Source organism: Erpetoichthys calabaricus, chromosome 8 (genome assembly GCF_900747795.2).
Source record: "Erpetoichthys calabaricus chromosome 8, fErpCal1.3, whole genome shotgun sequence".
In the NCBI taxonomy this organism is placed as follows: Eukaryota; Metazoa; Chordata; class Cladistia; order Polypteriformes; family Polypteridae; genus Erpetoichthys; species Erpetoichthys calabaricus.
Window position 1 is genome coordinate 148905367 of NC_041401.2, and position 21983 is coordinate 148927349.

General features: G+C 40.7%; 1 protein-coding gene across 1 annotated transcript in view; it reads left to right on the plus strand.

Moving 5' to 3' along the window:
- The window catches only part of pgap1 (post-GPI attachment to proteins inositol deacylase 1), a 319938-nt gene that overhangs the window by 9166 nt on the left and 288789 nt on the right, over nucleotides 1-21983 (plus strand). The window contains exons 2-3 of the mRNA XM_051930514.1: nucleotides 14954-15107; nucleotides 17831-18009. Coding sequence (XP_051786474.1) covers nucleotides 14954-15107; nucleotides 17831-18009 — 333 coding nt within the window. The remainder of the gene's footprint in view (nucleotides 1-14953; nucleotides 15108-17830; nucleotides 18010-21983) is intronic.

The following is a 21983-nucleotide window of genomic DNA, read 5'->3' on the forward strand; positions in this document are numbered from 1 at the left end:
ACTTAAAATAAAAAAGGCTTCAACTTGGCTGGGATGCTACAATACTTTTGAATTTTACTGCTTTCATATTCTGTACCTTTTTCTGCATGTGTATCGTGCCATCGTTTGTTTGAGCCTTTCGAATTCCACTGCTTTCATAATCTCTTATCTGCCTTTTTTCTCTCTCCAACACTTTTGGGTCTCTTTTCTCCGCGCTGCTCTTTCTTCTTTGCTTTTAGTTGTTGACGTTTCATCTAGAACGTATTGTCCTTCTATGCTTTATATGTGCTGAGCGCACAGGATCTATGTGTGCTACGTGCTTTTACATGACTGTTTTTCTGGCCGTGCTCTTATTTGATAAGAAGGGCATGTCTTGCAAGAATCTTGTGTTCCAAGACCCCACAAGACGGCCCTGGGACAATCTCTTGGCACCAAGTCTCATGTTTACGGTCCCCACAAGACGCTCCGTGGCCAGTCTTTTTTGTCTTGCGGGTCTTTTAAATGTCTTCCGAGAACTTCCGAAAAGATCACGTCTCGTCGCCCTGCTTTTCCTTTCCAGGATTTTTTTTTTTTATAACAATGAGATGTTCTTTTGTTGGAGACTTACAAGGGGTCAGTTTAATAGCTTTGAACTGCAACTTTTCAAAGTGTGTAGCTCTTCCTCTTTGCTGTGTGCTGTGGTTTATAGGCCTCCTGTAATTCATGATATGTTCATTTCTGAATTCTCTGATACTAGGGGGCTCTGCCCCCTGCTCGCTTCGTTCGCCAACCCCTGGTGTTGGGAAATTACAAAGAGCGTGATGTATGAATGAGATATAGTATAGTGTGAAGGTGTAGATGATGCATATAGGAAGCAAACAATAAAGTGTTTGGTACAGTGTAAAGGTTTATTGGAAAATTTCTTTGTACACAACATTAGTAGAAAAGATGGTGTCTTGTCCCTGAATGAGTATTCCTTGGCATGGAGCATTTATGACCTTAACTTTAACGTCAGATGAACGTTGAACTCGTGAGAAGGCCACATAAAGTTGCCCATCTCCAAAAACGGGCTCAGAGAGGTAGATGCCAACCTTGTCCATGGTTTGTCCTTGTGATTTGTTGATGGTCATGGCAAAGGCAGGTCTAATGGGGAACTGTTGCCGTTTAAGTGTAAAAGGTAATTCCAGGTTAGAACTTGTAAGGTCAATTCTAGGAATTAGCGTGCCTCTTCAGGAAGAAATGAAATGACCTGGTTATTAATGTGATCAACATTAATATTTTTTGGACATAATATAGTCCGTTGTGTTAAAAGGGGTATTTGGTCTAATGAGATTCCCGTTCCAAATATCTCCGTAAGTAAGTCGTCGCAGATAAAGGGTTGAGGAATTGTAATAATATCTGGGTGAAGTACATCTGTATTGGTGAGTGTACCATCTCCCAGTTGTAATAAGCAATTGTTATATTCGTGATCTGGACATCGCATGTTTTGTACTAAGTGTATCTTTTGAAAGCAATGCCAATTGTCCGGGTAACATTTTTTTGAAGCGCGTTGTAGGTGCCGACGTGAATTTTTTTTTTTTTGATACGGGTGCGTGTTTGTGGTCCCGTTACTCGAGCCGTCTAGTTTTGTACCCGTGATCGTGAATTGATGACTTGTTTGATCTTTATCGTTAGGAATATGGATAAGTAATAAGGAGGATCGCACTCACTGTTAATATGCGGACTGTTCGTTTCTTCGTATTATCACCAATCAGGTCTCGCGCCTGTATATGTATTGTAGTTCGCTCTCTTGTTGTTTATGTATGACGTCGTCGCGTATTTTAAGGTGGACTGAACAATAGCTGAGCGCATGGCATGTGGAGTGTTTTAGTTTGGGAAAATGGTTCCAAGGTTTTAAGAGAAAATAAGCAGGCAGGAATCAAAGAGGAAAGGTCCAATACTTCAATTGTGTTTACTTGTTCAAATATAATATCAGTTACATACAATATAATAGCAATATACATGCAGATATAGGAATTGTACTATTGACTTACAGTAATATATATATATGACTTATACTATACTTACAGTAATATCAAAAGACCCAGAGCCATCATCCTAGACCAGTAGACTGAGGGAGCCCGCGTGTCAGTCTCGTCAGAGGATCAACTCGTGAGCCTGGTCCAATACCGGGCGGTGTGCACTTTCCCCACGGTTGAGCTTCCAAAGAAACTGAGGGCGGAACCTTCCCTTATATACTAATTGAGTGTCCTTGCCCAAAATGGCTTACGTGTAAGCAGTGTATACAGAAGTGATCAGTTTCTGCACACATCTTCCCACGGGACAACTTATGTGTTATCTCTACTAAGCCTAAAACAACCCTTCTTAGAGACATCAAAACAACTTACAGAAAAACATCTTGCATTAATTAACCTTTCCCTAAAACATTCTGAAACCCTTTATGAGAAAGAAGTTTTTGCACATTCTTTCGCTATCATCCCAAACATTCCAATCTTTGTAGCTGGTTTTGCACTGAAGCGACCAACCCCCTCTTACCCCTTTATTTTATCCCTTCTCCTGCTACAGAGAAAACCTTTTTATTACAATCGGTCCCTCGCTCAGCGCAAAATCAGCAACCTTGTCTGTCGTGCTCTATTATTAATTCGTTTTAAAACACAAAACACATAGCAATTAAATATAGTCATTAAAGCAATAATAATAATAAGCAGCACCAAAGGGTGTCTGTGTGCAACAACAGGTAAAACGTGATATATACACAAGGTTATCATAGTGGTAACATTATATTGAAACCAATACCCATTACATATTGTATCATTACACCTAGTATCTTCAGGTTTAACCGTTAACCATAAGCTACTGCTAATGTTCCATATATCTTGCCATATTTGCATATTATTAGTCCTTAAAGCCATTTGCATGTTATTTTTCTGTATCTGTGCTTGTAATATGTTAAAAGTGCATACAGTCCAGTTCATGAAAGTTGAGACATTTAGCCATCGAATGTCATTGCTAGCCATGATTATCCAATCTGAAGCGCGTTGTTCCCAGTTTACTGTTTGCTGATGAGAGACCATGGACTGAGGTAACCACCTAGCCATTTGGTCTGCCACTGTGAGTATGTCGTCCCACATTCTCAAGCTTGTCTGCAGTTATTTCATTATCTATGGTGTTTAAAGTTCCTAGGGTGGTGCCAACCCCTCCTAAGAAAGTGTCATACCATGCCCGTTTAGCACGCTTACACTGTGGCAACAGTGGAAATGTCACTTGCCATGTAACCTTAGTCCTTTTTGCTGTCATAGAAACAAGTTTACATGTGTCAATTATTGGTTCTACATGTGACTGTCTTGTTATGGGGGTTCTGGCCCACACGGCTATAGCAAGCATTGGTATAGTCCTGTTAATAATTTCAGTTGCATTGATCCAGCCAATGGGCCCAGTCTTATTAGAGGTGTATTCCCCTGATGTTGCATTAACCTCGCACTGTACCTTGGAACCGTTCCAGGGCCCCATACACCAAGTTACTTTCGACGTCCAGGTAATATTTAAGTTTTCAGAGCACTCAATCAGATACTTCTGTGGTTTTACCCCCGGCACCTTCAAGTTCGAGGAGTAGATGGTGCACCCGTCACCAGTCGTAATTGTAAGGACATTGCAAGACTGATTCTCCGGACACGTCGTGTTCTCCTGCCGCCTAGATTTAGTGGAATTGTTCCACCACCATCGGACCTGAGTCGTCTCCGTTGCCTCGCCTCCTAATGTGGTGGCTCCTACTTCATTCAGAACACCCCCAATTCTGTAAAACAAGAACACAGCATGTTGCACCCACTCCTCACTCCCGTCTATAGCAGTGTTTTACAGGAACATTTACCCATGCTTCTTCTCCATTGTATAGAACAGTTACAATCAAATCCTGTCCCATTGCGATGATTTCTGCCGGGCGGGGTGGTCCATGGGGTTGTTTAACCCACACCTTCGCCCCATTAACCAATTTAGGAGCATCTGTTGATCCAAATCCCCCCACATTCCGGCCAGTCTTAACTACTGGTGCAGTACTTTCCTGCACTTTTCCCATGTGAACTGGTATTATTAACAATTGCGCTATTCGATCTCCCTTAGTCAATTTGATTGGATCCCCCATTGAGGATTGTAACAGAACTTTGACGGTCCCTTGGTAATCTGCGTCGATTACGCCTGCTAGCACAGTGACTCCCTTTAGCGCTAGACTTGATCTTGGGCATACATGCCCGTAGTGTCCCTTCGGGATTTTCACCCCTATCCCTGTATTAATTATAGTTACTCGTTCGGTGACTGTCTCATCCTGTATCGCATAGAGATCTAAGCCTGCTGCCCCCTCATTGCCCCTAATGGGTAGTTTCGCGTCTGGATGCTCTGTCCAGATCTGTATTGGCCCGTCTGCGTCCATTTTACAGATCTGAAATTTCATCCTCTGCAACGGAGTTGAACCTGTTGCAAATGGGCGATTATTGAGCGCGCAAACCGCATCCACTAAATGCTCCTTCCAGTTTTGGAGCGTTCCCCCTCCTCTCTTACGCAGCTGAGTTTTCAATAACCCGTTAACTCGTTCCACTAACCCTGCGGATGATAGGTTACATGGTATACCCACTCTACCTGTCTTTCCGCCGCCCAGCGCTTCACTTTCCATCCTGTAAAGTGCGTCCCGTTATCTGATTGAACCTGCAATGGGAGGCCATATGCCAATTCTACCTTTTGAAGGGCCAATAGGGTGGCCTCTTGGTTGGCATGTGGGCAGGGATGTACCACCAATACTCCGGAGTATGTGTCCACCACCGTGCATGCATACTCGCACCCTTTGGACCTAGGCATGGGCCCAATAAAATCAATTTGCCAAATTTGTCCTGGTTCCCGCCCCCTGTTAATATGTCCCATTACTGGTTGCAATACCGGGAGCTTCTGCTGATGCTGACATGTTTCACAATTTAATCCTACCTCCCTCGCTTTGTCTATAGTTAGGGCCACCCCCCTCTCTGCTGCCCACTTTACAGTAGCAGCCGCCCCAAGGTGACCCCCCCTCTCATGCGCCCACTTTGCCATGTCTGTTCCATGTTCCATTATTGTTACTGTCGCGGTTTTGGTTTGGGCATCCGCCACTGCGTTAAAAAGAGCCTCTGCATCCGTCCCTTTTGTATGCGCGTCCACGTGCGACACCGTGATGTTAGGATTATTGGCAGCAATTTCCCAAATTTGTTCCCACATCTCTCTCCCCCAAACGTCCCTTCCTTTGATTGCCCACTTATTTTTCTTCCATGTGGGCATCCACACTCCTAGCCCGTTTGCCACGGACCATGAGTCAGTGTAGATATGACAGGGACTCAGCTTTTCCTGCTGTAATATCATCGCTACTGCCTGTAGCTCTGCCCACTGACTGCTCTTTCCTTCTCCCCTCCCTTCCAGCATTTTCCCAGTGTGAGGATTATACGCCACCGCTTTCCAGCAGCGCCGCCCCCCCACCACTCTGCAACTCCCATCGGTGAACCAGGCGTGCTGTTTTTGCTCGTCTGTCAGGGTATCGTATAACTTACCCCATTTCACCGGCGACTCCTCCTCGTGAGTCACCATTATTATTTCCTCACCTTCCTCTGGTACCTCTGCCACTTTCTCGTGTAATACAGACACACCGGTTGCGCCGGGCTTCGCCCGGTCAGCTATGTACCATTTCCATTTGATTATGGTGTTTTCTTGGGCTGCCCCCACCCTGTGAGTTTTGGGGTTGCCCATTACCCATGTCATGATCGGTATCTGCGGTCGCAAAAGGACCTCATGTCCTAGTGTCAGTTGTTCTGTGTCTATGAGTGCAAGATAACACGCCTGCAATTGTCGTTCGAACGGAGTGTAGCGTGAACATGCATCTGCTAATTTTTTAGACCAGAACCCTAAAGGTCTGCGTTTCCCACTCTGCTTTTGCCACAAGCTCCAGTTAGCATAGCACTCGGTTGAGGACACCTGCAATTCTAGAGGCCCATCCTCCACCCTTGCCAGGCTCCCTGCCTGCACTATCGCTTCCTTGGCCAGCGTGAAAGCCACCTGCGCTTCTGGTGTCCATTCGAACGTATTCTTTTTACGTGTGATCTTGTATAACGGCCCCAGAATTTGCCCCATGTGCAGTATATGGTGTCGCCAGTATCCAAATAGCCCCACAAATTTCTGCACATCCTGCTTTGTTTTTGGGGTTGCAAAGTGAACGACTTTGTTGCGTACCTTTTCCACTATCTCTCTTTCTCCCTTGTTCCACTGAATCCCCAAAAACTTAACCGTGTGAGAGGGTCCTTGTATTTTTTGTGGGTTAATTTCCCATCCCTTGCTTTTCATGTGTTCTACTAGTGAGGCTATCGCCTCTCCTACCTGCCCCTCTGTCTCCCCCTGCACCATGATGTCATCGATATAATGGGTGATTGTGAGGTCCGCCGACCTTTTCCACTCATCTAAATGTTCTGCCACCAGCCGGTGACAGATGGTTGGGGAATGTAAATACCCCTGTGGCAGGCGTGTGAAAGTGTATTGTCTCCCCAGCCATGTAAATGCAAACTGATCCTGCTTATCCTCAGGGATGGGGATTGTGAAAAAGGCATTTGCCAAGTCTATCACCCCGTAACACTTTCCCTTACTTGCCTGAATTTTTTTCTATCAATGTAATAGTGTCAGGCACCGCCGCCGTCAGGGGCGGTGTGTGCTTATTTAGTTCTCGGTAATCTACCGTCATTCGCCAAGTGCCGTCTGACTTTTTAACAGGCCAGATTGGGTTGTTCCACTTAGTGGTTGCTCCCCTCAACACTCCTACGTTCAGGTAATCTTTTATTGCAGCCTGGATTTCTTCCTGCCCTCCTGGAATCCTATACTGTTTTTGACACACTACCTTTCGGGCGATTGGGATGGGGAACGGTGGTATTTTCAATTTCCCCACTGTCACTGCTCTAACTTTCTTTGGGCCCCCAAAAGAAAATGTCCCCTCATTGGGGAGATGATGAGTCATCCCCCGTAAAATGTCCATCCCTATTATATACTCTTTCACTGGGGTGATTAGTACGGGGTAGGGTCTCATGGGCAACTGACCAATTTGTAACATCACCGTCACCTGAGTGGCAGGGATGTCCGTTCCCCCAATCCCCTGCACTGTCAATCGTTTCCCCTTGAATTTAGATGGATTCCCATATATTAAAGTGGCCTCCGCACCCGTATCGATGAGAGCCTTTACTATTTGTTTGTTTTTAGTTTCCCAATGTATCGTTACCGGTACAAAAGGTCGAATGTCCGCATCGTGCCAATTTAGAGCTCTCACCTGTGCTTGGCCCCATCCCTAACAATCTCATGCTGCGTGTTCTAATTCTTCGACGGGATATAAAGTCCTTCCTTTATTTTTCCCTTTCCCTTTGCTCTTAGCTTTCTTCCCTCCTTTCTTATGTTTACTCTTGCGCCGGTTTTTCCCCCTGTCTTCCTCCTCCTCCTCCGAGGAGCTCTCGGAAGATGAAGAGGGGCCAGTTTCATCACGCTTCTTACTCAACTTTTCCCACTCAGCAAAAGTAAGAACTTTGTCATGCTTTTTACTTAATTTTTCCCATTCAGCGAAGGTAAGAAGTGAATGTACTTCTGCCTTTGCTACTCGTTTCTTTATTCCACCAGACTTATCTATAAGTCCTTTTTTCTTTGCCCTGTCCAGGAGTACTCCTGTAGGCTGTCCATCTATCTCTTCCTTAGGGACTTTAGCATTAATTAACGCTCCCCATAACTCCTTCCTATTCACTCCCCCTGTTCTATAGGCGCTATCCCTTGATGTAGCCCCAGTGGGTTGTGTTGCAGCTGTCCCTGGCGGGGCTCCTCCCCACTCCCCCAGGTCACCTAAATCCCGTAATTTAGCTACAACTTCCCCCACTCCTGCACCTACCTCATTCAGTAAAAGAGTCATTATTATTCCTTTCAAGTTAGCAGGGGCTGTTTTTATTAGGATGGTCCTGGCTATAGATGTAAATGGGAACACATCTAACTGGTCCGCCTGGCCCGCTACCACGGCGTCCCTCATTGCCAATTCTCTAACCACTCGAATTGCCTGCTGCAAAGTCGTCCATGGTTTTACTTCAGGCCAATTCTGTGGGTGTGGATATATTTCATACGCTGCGTTCGCCGCCAGCGCCAGCAACGTGCTGTCCCCTTCTAACTTAGTCAATTCTTGTCTCATTGCTTGTTTAAAACGGGAATCGACAGCATAATCTGTAAATTCAGTACCATCCCCCTTATCCAGTGACACATGCCCGGCTCCTGCATCATGCAAGCGTACAAGCCATGTGTCTACTGGCTCATTTCGCCCTTGTGCATAACGTGATCTAAATCCTTCTCTTTCTTGTGCAGTGTAATCTTCATAAACATCTCCCCTCCTAACATTACCCTGTGCATCAGTAAAAAGTCTGCGACGTGTCACGGGTTTAGCCTGTAAAGGCAGAGGATCAATTACCGACCCTGCATCGGGTCCGTCATCATCCTCATAATCATCATCCCAAATGTTACCATCCCATTTTTCAGGATCCCACTCATGGACATTAGCTGCGGCTACAAACGCTTTAACCTTCGCAACATCCGGTCTGCGCTTCTTTTTGGCATTCACCTTGGCTATGCAAAAGGCTGCCTTTTCCGCCATCCCCTCGGCTCTCTGTACCCGCGGCAATAATACAGCTACCTGGGATTCGGCCATTGAGGCCCGCCCTAACGCATCCGCCAAGTCCATTTGCATTTTCTTAATCTCCCTTTCTTTTTCGTCTATCAGACTGTCCAGATTTTTAACCGCAGTTAGCAAAACCCACCCTCTCGTCTGCAAGCCCATTATGGGTTCCTTTGCAGATACCTGACATTTCTTAAGCGCAGCTAGCACATTCACTGGTGTTGGGGGATCCAAGCTCTGCCAATATTGTGCTAATCCCCCCCCACATCTCAATTCTCTGGCGCAGTCTTCCCATACCGTTTCCTCCCAGCCTGGGAGAGGTAAAGGAGCTGCGCCAGGGTTTTTATCCTTTTTCTTAAACATCTCTGATTTCCTTTGCCTCACTTAATAATTCAATATTTTACCAAATTCCCCAAAATCCTGCAGCGACTACGCCAAAATGTTTTAGTTTGGGAAAATGGTTCCAAGGTTTTAAGAGAAAATAAGCAGGCAGGAATCAAAGAGGAAAGGTCCAATACTTCAATTGTGTTTACTTGTTCAAATATAATATCAGTTACATACAATATAATAGCAATATACATGCAGATATAGGAATTGTACTATTGACTTACAGTAATATATATATATGACTTATACTATACTTACAGTAATATCAAAAGACCCAGAGCCATCATCCTAGACCAGTAGACTGAGGGAGCCCGCGTGTCAGTCTCGTCAGAGGATCAACTCGTGAGCCTGGTCCAATACCGGGCGGTGTGCACGTTCCCCACGGTTGAGCTTCCAAAGAAACTGAGGGCGGAACCTTCCCTTATATACTAATTGAGTGTCCTTGCCCAAAATGGCTTACGTGTAAGCAGTGTATACAGAAGTGATCAGTTTCTGCACACATCTTCCCACGGGACAACTTATGTGTTATCTCTACTAAGCCTAAAACAACCCTTCTTAGAGACATCAAAACAACTTACAGAAAAACATCTTGCATTAATTAACCTTTCCCTAAAACATTCTGAAACCCTTTATGAGAAAGAAGTTTTTGCACATTCTTTCGCTATCATCCCAAACATTCCAATCTTTGTAGCTGGTTTTGCACTGAAGCGACCAACCCCCTCTTACTCCTTTATTTTATCCCTTCTCCTGCTACAGAGAAAACCTTTTTATTACATGGAGCAATAGCCAAGCACTGTCTAAAATCTCCTCCTAATAAAAGTACCTTTCCTCCAAAGGGAAAATTATTATTCATCAACGCAATGCCAATTGTCCACATATTTTAAGGTGGACTGAACAATAGCTGAGCGCATTGCATGTGGAGCAATAGTTAAGCACTGTCTAAAATCTCCTCCTAATAACAGTACTTTCCTCCAAAGGGAATATTATTATTTATCAACGTTTGTAGAAGTTTATCAATGGTGTTGAGTAAGTGACTGGATGCCATTGTAAATTCATCTATAATTAATAGTGTGGCAAGATGGATGTCACGTGCATTGTTACTGTTCATTTTCATAGTGGATACCGATGTTTCTGTGATTGGGACCGGTATTTTGAATAAGGAGTGGCATGTGTTTTTAGAGTCGAGACATTTTTTTTCTTCCGCGGTTTCAGAAGCGCGTTGTAGGTGCCGACGTGATTTGTGCATATTTGCGTTCTTGATTTGTTTCAGGGTGCACTGTTCCAATGCAATGTAATATTTGTCCACATACGCGAAAGCAGTATGGGCCATTGCCTTTTGGTGGCCTGATATTTACTCCGGTATATGCAAAAGCAAATGAACTATTGTAGGATCTAATGCAGTTCGTAAAGTTTTTACTTTCAGGTACTTCGTTAGTTAGAAGCTTCGGTAGATATGCAGGATATGAATGTAAAGGAAGCAGTCTAATTTGACCCTTTTGACAACAACGTGTAAATTCATTACTTGTATTGCCAGTTGTTTCTTCAGGGAAGTTAAGTGAATGACAATGATTGCAAATGACATTCATTAATCCCAATGAATTTTCATGAGTAGTGGACTTATTATTGAACGCGTTGTCAGCTAACTGGCACAGTCGTTTAGCACAGGGGTGGGCAGATTCAGTCCTGGAGGGCCGCAGTGGCTGCAGGTTTCTGTTCCAACCCAATTGCTTAATAAGAAGCTCTTATTGCTCAAGTAACACTTCTGCTTCACTTTAGTTGTCTCGCTCGTTAAGATGTTGAACCCTTATTGCTTATTTTAGTCTTAAACAGCTGTAGTCTCGGTTTTTAATTGCTCCTTTTTAGCAATAAGATGGAAGTGACAAAAGAAACAAACATTTCTCCATTTTGCTTGTTACCATTTACACCTGTGTGTATTCATCATGCACTATTAGGTTTAATTAAATACTTGGAAGGAAAGTGAAGAGAAAAAAGTGAAGCACTGAGAATAACTCGTCTGTTTTAGACTTCAAATCATTTGGATGATATCCTTAGAAAGGAAACAAAATCTAGGATATGAGAATGACTTGACATGGCAGAGTTAAAGCGCTAGCAAGCCATGAAATTAAATAATTCACAAGGATTGGTTTTTAATTAAGCAACTGGGTTGGAACAAAAACCTGCAGCCACTGCGGCCCTCCAGGACTGAACCTGCCCACCCCTGGTTTAGCAGGTGTCTGTCGTTGATGTCCTTGACGTGTATGTTTTGCTTGTGCCGTTTGAGAGGCGCGCCGTTGTATGTGCAGGATTTGGGACGTGCTGTTCTGGAGCTGTAATCGATTTACCTGTGCTGTATGAGAAGCCCGTTGCAGTTTACGGCGTTCATTGTTTGTATTGAGCCTTGCCCGTTTTTGTATGTTGGTTAGTCGAGCTTTCTCTTTTTGGAGCGTTGCCTGCTTGTTTTCCGGCATTTCAGATGCGCGTTGTAGACGTCTGCGTTTATTTATTTTGTTCCTTCGCTGCCGTTTTTGTATCTGAGACTCGAGGTGTTTCGTTTTGAACCCTTGCTTATTTGAGCTTTGCGTTTTTGGAGCCGAGACATTTTTTCTTGGCGCGTAGCCTGACTTTTTTTTTATCTCTGTTAGTGGAGGGGGTGTTTGTGTGTGGTGGGTCTGAATCCTCTTTTTTGTGCGCATACCGTTTCGTGTGCTATGTGGCGCTTGCGTCTGACTCCTTTCTTTTTGGTTTTCTAGGGGTGCGTCGCCTCATTTCTTATTTCAGTTACTGGAGGGGGGCTTTGTGTGTCGTGGGTCTCAATCCTCTTCTTTGCGTGTGTTCCATTCGGCGCCTCATTTCTTATTTTACGTTGCTTTCCATCCGGTTTCCGTTGCTTGGAGGGGGGGGGGGTTTGGGGGCGCCTGAGCAGTACGTCTTTTGCGGCCACGGCCCATGGCCGGATGTCCCTGCGTCCATCCGGTTTACCATTCTCGTTTAGTAATATGGATCCTTGCTGATATTACGCTCTCCTATGATAAAGTACTTATTGTTGGTGATTTTAACATACACGTTTGTTGTCCATCTAAACCTTTGGTGAATACATTTTTATAATTCTTGGACTCATTTGCTTTTATCCGGTATATTAATATTCCAACTCATTCTCTCAGTCGCACCCTTGATCTCATTCTTACATGTGGTATTTCAGTTAATAATGTTGCATGTGATGTTCCTTTTACTGATCATTTTTCTCTAATGATGGATGTGAATATTACTGTTCGCTTTACTGCTATAAGCTGTGCCCCACACTATTCTCGGTTTTTAAATTCTTCTATTATCTCTGATTTTAAAACCAAATTCTCCTGTTTTGATATTCAAGGCCAGTGTGATAGTATTGATGATTCTGTCTTACCTTCATATTTGTCATGTAAAAAGATTATAGAATCAATTACTCCCATCAAGATACACTGCACAAAGGAAAGACCTGCTCCTTAATGACACTACACCGCAGCTGTACTGCACCTGTAGAATTGCTGAATTGCGTTGGAAGAAAGACAGATTGACTGTATCTAAGCATATTTTTAGGGCCTTTCTGTTCAACTTCCAGGATGCAGTTAAGAAATCTGAACATGAGTACTTCACTGATATGATATCCTCTCATTCTAATAAGCCTAGGGTTTAATTTAATGCAATTAATGTGGCTGTTTATCCCCATTCAGAGATTGGATTAATTAGTACTGTTCTTTCATGTGTGTAGATTCTTTTATTCTTTGCCATCAAAATTGATACTATTCACTCTGGCATTGTTCCAACTGGTTATGTACTTCTTGTTGTTAGTCATGGCATTGTCTTCAAATCTTTTGATGTTTCACTTTCACAGCTAAAAAAGCACTATTAACACACTTAAACTTACTTTCAGTCCTCTTGATTTTATTCCATCATGCTTCCTAATAGAAGCTTTTGAAGTTCTGGGTCCATTTTTGTTAGTTATTATCAATATTTCTATTAATGAGGGGGTTGTGGCCTCATTTTTCAAACATGCGATGGTGCAACCTTGTCTAAAAAAAAGGCAGATATTAATCCTGGAATGTTAACTAATTTTTGCCCGATTTCCCAATTGCCATTTCTAGCTAAAATATTAGAAATCAACTATTGATCTTGCTGTTGCAGCTTGAACATCTAGTGGGACTTAAAGGGGCTGCTCTGAACTGGTTCATGTTACATCTTACTGGTAGACACTTTGAAGTGTCTTTCAATTCCTCTTTCTCGTCAACTGCTCCTGTTAAATGTGGTGTGCCTTGGGGATCCATCTTGGGTCCTATTTTATTTTTTATATATGCTAATCCGATATGATATATTTTCAGGAAATTTTAATATTTTTCACTGATACACAGATTTATATTCCTGTTTGTAACTCTGCAATTAATTGACTGCACACAATTGTCTTTTTGAACTAAGATCCTGGATGCCTGACAATTTTCTTGATCTTAATCAAAATAAAACAAAAGTGCTGATAATGATGATGATAATAATAATACATTTTTATATTGCGCCTTTGCCATGCTCAAGGCAAAGCTCGGATTGGTTTCTAACTTCTTGGTTCTTTCGCTGACTTTTGCAAACTGTAATTCCATAATCTTGGTGTCATTTTTGACAGTAAACTCTCTTTTGAGAAACAGATTAACTAACTCTGTAGTTAATGGTTTCTTTTCTAGCCTCGTCTTTTACAGAAGGTCAAACCTTTGTTTTTTTTATCTCCTAGGGATTTTGAGAAAGCTACTCATGTTTTTATATTTTCTCTGCTTGACTACTGCAACTTGTATTCTGGGATCAGCAAATCCCTGATAACGTAGGTAGATAGATACTTTATTAATCCCAAGGGGAAATTCACAGGTTGCAGTTAATCTAAAATGCAGCTGCCCATTTTTAGGTTAGGGCAAGAAAGTTTGATTCTGTTTCTCCAACATTAGCTTCTTTACACTGGCTGCCTGTTCATTTCAGAATTGACTTTAAAATTTTATTGCTAGTTTTTGTGTGAATGGGCCCTAAGTAGGATATTAAAATGACAGCAATACATTTGGTTGTCCAGAACGTGTAAGTAAAGTTAGGTAACTAAAGTATGGGCCATTGTAGCAATATGATGAGCTCTTTCATAGTGTGGAAGGGTGTTATTCTTTTAAAGCTTCCTTTTTTGTATAGGAGGCACAGGTGATATTACTTATTAGAAGCTTGAAGTACAGGATGATTTACAGGGGTCAGATATCACTAATTTAACTACCAATAAGGGAAAAAAGGAACCAGTCATAGCCAAGTGACTAACAGGACTACCACATAAGTAAAAAGGATTTCTTCTTGGCACAGACTTGCCAGTAAAAGGGTGAAAGCATAAGATTTAACGTATCTTACAGGAGCATGTCTTAACAGACTCAAATATTGCCATTAGAATATTTTATTAAAAACGTGATTGTGAGTGACACATAAATTGGAATTAAAGGACAATTTTATGAATAGATGCTAGAGGAGCTGGAGAGCATGAAAGAATCTAAATTAGTTAAGCAATACTTTGATCTGGGTTATTCTAGAAAACCAGTAACATATTCATTTAGTTGTTGAACCTAATACCGTGTTCTGGTTAATCCTTAAATTACAACTAATGTGCTTCAATGAGTTCTCGGTTTGGATTACAGATGATCAGTAAATTTAGATTAAGCAGTATTTACAAATTGAACATTTGACTTTATAATATGTTGGAATCAAAATAACTCATATAAGACAATTGTTACTTTATTCTACTGTCTTTTTTTTCTGGGACCTCACCATGTACGAATACACTAGATACAAGCAGAAATAGTAATGCTTACTGTTCTGATGTATAATTCTCTTGTAACAGTTTAAAGATGTAAAGTAAAATTTATTTTTGTTTCTCTTTAGAGAATCAAGCTTTCAAAGAGAATCTTGTCAAGATTTCCTGGATATGGACTTTATTTATATGGCGAAGGATTATATGCAAAAGAGAATCGGAAAATGAAATTGTCTGGTGTACCAGTTCTTTTTTTGCCAGGAAATGCAGGCAGTTACAAGCAAGGTATGTGTTTTTTTTAGGGACTCTGTTTTCATCATCACCATAATTTCTTGGATGGATTTTCTTCCTCTGTCATCAAGTTAATTAACAGAATATTAAGTTTTAGATTACTACTTCAATAATTGTTTTTCAGTTGCCAATAAAGCTTATTTGTTCCATTAGTTGCATTAAAACACTGAGAAAGAAGCTTATTATTCAATATTGCCTGACCTCTTTGTGTTAGTAGTAGTATCAAAATAAATGCCAACATAAAGTGTCCTTAAGTAGATGCTGATGCATAAGTAGATGCTGATGGATAACAGTGAGCTACTACATAGAAAATCCAAAGCAACATGCATTTTTGATAGAATACAAAGGTTCTTATCAGATTTAATGGAATAAGGCTCATTCTAAATTTCATATGTGTGTGTTAATATATATTGTCCTTTTTGAGTGCTGTTGAAAATCTTTGGGTAAATGACAATCTTGACTGTTTTAGAAGATAAACACAGGGCACATAAAGAGAGACTAATTTTTGAAATTATTTTTATTCCGTAGGATACTTATGATTAACATGTCCAATCTAGTTAGTGGTCTTAAACTTTTTACTGTAATCTACTGAAAGGACAAAAAAAAAAAAAAAAAGTTTGCTATAGATTTTTATCCTTGTCAAATTGCTGAGCAACTGCAACAACTTTTTTTTTTTCCACCTTAAGGTTTCTAATGTCAGTTTAGATAATGGCATCATATATTACCAGATCCTGAATAGATATGTCAAGTCTTTATTTCCCACACTGTCACTAGACCACCACCAGTGTGGATTGTTGACACAAGGCAGGTAGGGTGCATGGATTCATTCTGTTCATGTTGAATTCTGACCCTACTGTCAATGTGCTGCAGCAGAAACCGAGATTCATCGGGCCAGGCTACTTTTTTTTTACAGTCTTCAGCTGTCCAGTTTTGGTGAGCCTGTGCTCACTGCGGCACCAGCAGTCTGTTCTTGGCTGACAGGAGTGGAACCTGATGTGTAACCACAGTTGTACAGAGTGGTTATCTGAGTTACCATAGCCTTTCTGTCATTATAAAGCAGTCTGGCCATTCTCCTCTGACACCTCATCAGCAAGGCATTTCTGTCTTTAGAACTGCCGCTCACTGAATGCTTTTTGTACTGTTCTGAGTAAATCTAGAGCAGGGGTCTCCAACACGTCACTCGCGAGCTACCGATAGCTTGCAGCCCCTTTCCAAGTAGCTCACCAAAGGATTAATGAATCCTGCATAAATTTGAAAACTTGATTAGTCAAATTAGGGGTGGGCGATCTTTCCAAAAAATCGTATCACAGTCCACAATCTGAATTGCAATCTATCTTTTCAATGTGTCATACACTTAAGAGAATATCTGGACTCACACTCATCAAGACCTAAGTAACACTTTATTTTAAATATCAAACAAAGTTGAATTCAATTGTTCTCTCTTTCGCTAGCTAAGCGGAGTTAAGGTACACACTCTGAAGCTGGCGAGTGATTGAGGAAGGCCCCTCCCCCCGGCCCGTTGTGTGGATTACATGGCGAAATGAGAGAAGTAACAAAATCAACCAGAATGTTCAAGCAAATTATAGAAAAAACCCAATCTAAATCTGTTAAGTAGTTCTCTCGTTAAAAGTGAACTGACATACATACAGACAGACAGACATTGGATTTTATATATTAGTAAACCTTCAAAATAATGTGCAGTTAAAGTCACAACAGCATTCTCAGTATTTCTGGGGCTTAGTAGAGCCAGATAACTATAAGAATCTTTACCAAGCAGCTCTGAAAATGTCTGCTTTGTTTGGGTCTACATACCTCTGTGAGTCTGCCTTTTCTGACATGAATGTCACGAAATCGAAATTCAGAGAAAGACTGACAGATGAACATTTAAGTGACTCCATAAGAGTGAACCTAAATGGCTACACTCCACCATACACCTGCCTCTCTTGTTGACTCCATGCAGTGCCAGTCATCTGACTAACTAAAAAAGACATCACACATGCAACTGGACATGTGAATGCTCTTGTGAAGTGCATTGTTTTGTTTTGACCGCATTCATGTTTTAATTCAATAGTGTGAGATACACTAGAAAATGCATACAGACATACAAAATGCACTTGCAGGTGAACTAAATATTTTTGTGATGTTTTAATGCAAAATATGAGTTGTGAACAACAACATTTTGTAAATGTTCAGGCAAAACAAGCTTATTCATTTTGTTTGGGTTGAAATAAGCTATGAGAATAAACATTGGAAAACAGGAGTAGCTCTCAGCAATTTTCATTTTGTAAAAGTAGCTCTCAGGGGGTGAAAAAAAGGTTGGAGAACCCTGATCTAGAGACTGTTGTGCATGAAAATTCCAGGAGATTAGAGGGTACAATAATAGTCAAGCCAGCCTATTTGGCACCAACAATCCTGTGACGGTCAAAATCACTGAGGTCACATTTTTTCCTCATTTTCCTGGTGTTAGGCATGAACATAAACTGCAGTTACTAATTTGTATCTGCTTGATTTATGCATTACACTGCTGCTACATTTTTTGGTTGATTAAATGATTTCATATATAAGCACTTGTTGTTCAGTGAATGTAGCTGGGTAACTGTTCTAAACATAGCAATGCGTTCCTGGTTAACATTCTTTCACCTGTGATAGAACAAATAAATCAAACGATTTCAGTGTACCTTGTTTATGTTGTCCCCACCCCCCCTTTCCTGCTTTAGCCCGTTCTCTTGGATCTGTGGCTCTTCGAAAAGCTGAGAAAAACATAGATAACAAGATACACTTGGATTTCTTTACTATTGATTTTAATGAAGAACTGGTTGCCTTGTATGGAGGCAGTCTGAAGAGGCAGACGCACTTTGTGCACGAATGCATTAAAGTTATACTGAAGTTGTACAAGGTGAGTAACTAGAGAAATTGTGATTGCTAAAAAACTTTCAGATTTGTTCAGTGGTTCAATTTGCAACCTAACTCCTTCATTTTTTAAAAAAACATCTTCTGTTCTAGTTTTGATTTTTGGAAATGTACAGAAACATAAATGCTTTTATTCTGTAAAAGCGTAGAAAGTAATGTTTGGCAGGATGAGGTGACTTTTTTTGTGAGTGGCACAAATTTCAAGTAGCTTTCATTTGGGAGTTGCCAAGAAAATATCTGGAGATATTTATTAGTCTGTCCTTGAAATCCTTTCTCTAAATGTCTTTCTTTTGATTAGTTAAGAGCGGACTTTACTGTGTGTACTTCTCTCTTTAGAAGTATAATCCTTCTGATGTTGTGTCCAGCACTGGTGTGCTATATTGTCTTACAGTGTGCTACATCCATAGTCACAAAGTTGTGGTGTTTTTAACAAGAGATGCAGGACCTCAAAAAGTGATGTCATCATAAAGCTTATAGAGAGTTCATACTAATGAATTCATGGTACACTTTGAAATAAAAGCAAACTTCAAAAAATTATACTTTTTCTATTTTTTATCATCCTTTTATTTAGCAAGCTGAACATAACAAAACACAATCCAATCAAGCAAATCAAATAACTTGGCACTTAAACCTTACTTAACACTAGAATCCCTGAAGCCTACGAAAAAACTCGTAATGCGGGCCACCTTAAATTCCTTCATACCTCTCCTCATCAGCATCTTTTGTTTTGCAAATGTGTCAATCAGCACAAGATGTAAGCATCCTATTATCCCACCCCACCCCCCCCCCCCCAAGTCAATCACAAAATTCTCATAGCTTAAGTGTGTTTATTTGGGTGTGAGGTGCCTGGAGTTGTATACGGTAAATAATAAATTGTTATTTGGAACACATGCATTTCATGTGTATTCCGTGTCTACAACGATCTATGTAAATGTAGGATAACAGGAAAAGATCCCAATCGTCGCATGAAGACTAAGGTCATAAAGGTTATGGAGCCATTTCTGGACAAAGGCAGAAGTGTAACAACAGTTGCATAAAGTGCAATAGGAGCTTCCACTTGCAGCTAAAGTCATTCGCGTACTGAAGTAGCGTTGTACATATACTTTGTCAGCATTCCTGTGTCGATCAAACACAGGAAGCTTTGCAGTCTACTTGTGACTTTACGCTGTAGGAAGATAAGTAAATAAATATAGGTAAATAACATTCGATATGGCTTTTATATAAGTAACATATACATTTTTTTTATATAAAGACCATCACAGAACATAATCCCAAACAGGACTTTGCACGATACCTTGGCAAGCTCTGTAAGCCATGCCGTTAAAGGACATGCTTGAGGCAGATTCACTGGCAGGATGACACCCGACCCGTTGCTGCATCCAAACGGTGCCATGTTTCACCTTTACGCCTTTTGAAGCTACGTTGTTCTTATATGTGACTGGACGTTTCTTGTGGGGACGGCTTCTGATCTCTTTCTCCGATGTACAACCCTCATCCTCATCTGAGTTCACCTCTGTTATAGCATGTGTTTGTTTGAAAATTTGAAGTGTCAGATCGTGGAGGTGGGGATGTGAACCTGACTGACGGAATAAAACTAAATTTAAAAAAAAAAAAAAAAAAAACACCTAACTTTCACAAGTACCATAAATGTACACTGGCTGTTACAGTTTCAAATCAAATGCATGTTTTTATTGTATAATAGTAATAAAAATAGCAGCTCACTACTCAAAATGGTAAATGTTGGAGGACCCGGGAATCGAACCTACAATCTCTTGATTATGAGACGGCGGTTGTAACCGCTGCACCAACCAAGCAGACATGTTTACTTTGTACCCTAAGCAAACTCTTTTTCTACGGTTATATTCTTGAATAAAAGCACACTTGTTTTTTTTTTTTTTTACTTGTACCTTTTGTGAAATTGTTTATTTGATATTTGGACATCAGTCTTCACACATTATACATTTCATGTCTACATTTTGTCAATTATTACTAAAACATGAATAATGTTTCTTTTTTAGCTGTGTTCAGCAATTCCTGCCTCGCATTTCCTGTCATCCTACATTTAAACAGATCGTTGTAGACATGGAACACACATGCAATGTATGTGTTCCAAATAACAATATATTGTTTACCCTATACTGTACAATTCCAGGCACCTCACACCCAGATAAACACACTTGAGCTGGGAGAACTTTTTGACCGACTTGAGCTGCGTTGGTGGGGGGGGGGAATGGAATAGTGTGTTGCTTGTGCTGATCGACACATTTGCAAAACAAAAGACATTACTGGAGAGGTGCAAAGGAATTTAACATGGCCTGGGATTATGAGTTTTTTCGTGGACTTCAGAGATTCTAGTGTTAAAATGAAACGTGCATAAAATAAAAAGCAGATCTAACTCTTGTGACCTTGTTGTAGCGTGTTTTTTTTTTTATATTATTTAGCATCCAGTGCTTCTGAGCTTATTCAGCCCTTTTGAAATTTTTCTATAAAATTAAGTGTAAGAATTAGAGACGTGAATCTTATAGCCCAAAATAATTTGTAGAACTGTAATAATAATTACTTCAAATGTTCCTTGAGCGCCTCTCTGGGTGGACCACACTAAGAGTTACCCCCTTTTTAACTCCACTTTATTTCTACTGTCTCAGAAGACTTTTGTTATTTCAGCTTAACCCCAAATTTCATCACAAATGTGTCTTTTGCTTTCTTATCATTAGACAAAAATAGAATATGACCTTTTTGTTTGTCATAAAATGACCCCATTTGGAGAAGATGGAATGGATTTTTGATATGATCAACTATTAAAGACTTCTTGAACAGCAAATATAAAAATCTTGATCTTTTTCAACAGAGTTAAATATTTAAAATTCTCGGTAATTATTGTGGTCAAAATAAACACCTGCAGTTGACATTGCACTGTTAAGCGATTGTTTCAGTTTCTTTTGAAAGAAAGATCCTGTCGATTGTCATGTTGTACAGAGATTAAAAGGTGCAAATGTATAATGAAAATGGCAAATTTTATTGTTTATTTATGTTACACAAATATTATAAAGATTTATAAATATAGTGTGTGTACGCACTTTTGCATCCCCTTATGGGGCTGGAACTTCAGACGTCAGCACCTGAGGCGAAGCCTTTGATGCAGCACCACGGCAGCTGGTAGGGTGAAGATCCTGAACTATTATGTTCTTTCTTAAATCTGAATTCCAATCTGTTTATTAGGTGGTTGCCTACCAGGTAACACTTGTGTTCGGTTGGCCAGTCGACAAACATCCGGCACGTCCCCTCAGTTGTGGGAGGCAGCTCATAGATATGTGATACAATGTCTGACAAATAATGCAAAGAGTATGCAACACATGTTTTGTCCTTATTAGGGATTATCAGGTGTGCGGATTATTAGGTGGTTGTGATTCAGACTTCATTATAGGCTTACAGTTGTTCATATGGAAAAAGACACGCAGGTTATGATTATTACAATAGCTTTATTACTCAATAACTTTTTATTAACTCAAAAGAATGTCACAATTCCAAAGTGCACTTAGGTACAGAGTCATGAGTGCTCAGATTACCTAAAAGATGTATGTTTCACATACTCACAACTGTAAACCTACTTTGGCCACCCATGTGTTTGTGTGTATGTATACAGTGGTGTGAAAAACTATTTGCCCCCTTCCTGATTTCTTATTCTTTTGCATGTTTGTCACACAAAATGTTTCTGATCATCAAACACATTTAACCATTAGTCAAATATAACACAAGTAAACACAAAATGCAGTTTGTAAATGGTGTTTTTTATTATTTAGGGAGAAAAAAAAATCCAAACCTACATGGCCCTGTGTGAAAAAGTAATTGCCCCCTGAACCTAATAACTGGTTGGGCCACCCTTAGCAGCAATAACTGCAATCAAGCATTTGCGATAACTTGCAATGAGTCTTTTACAGAGCTCTGGAGGAATTTTGGCCC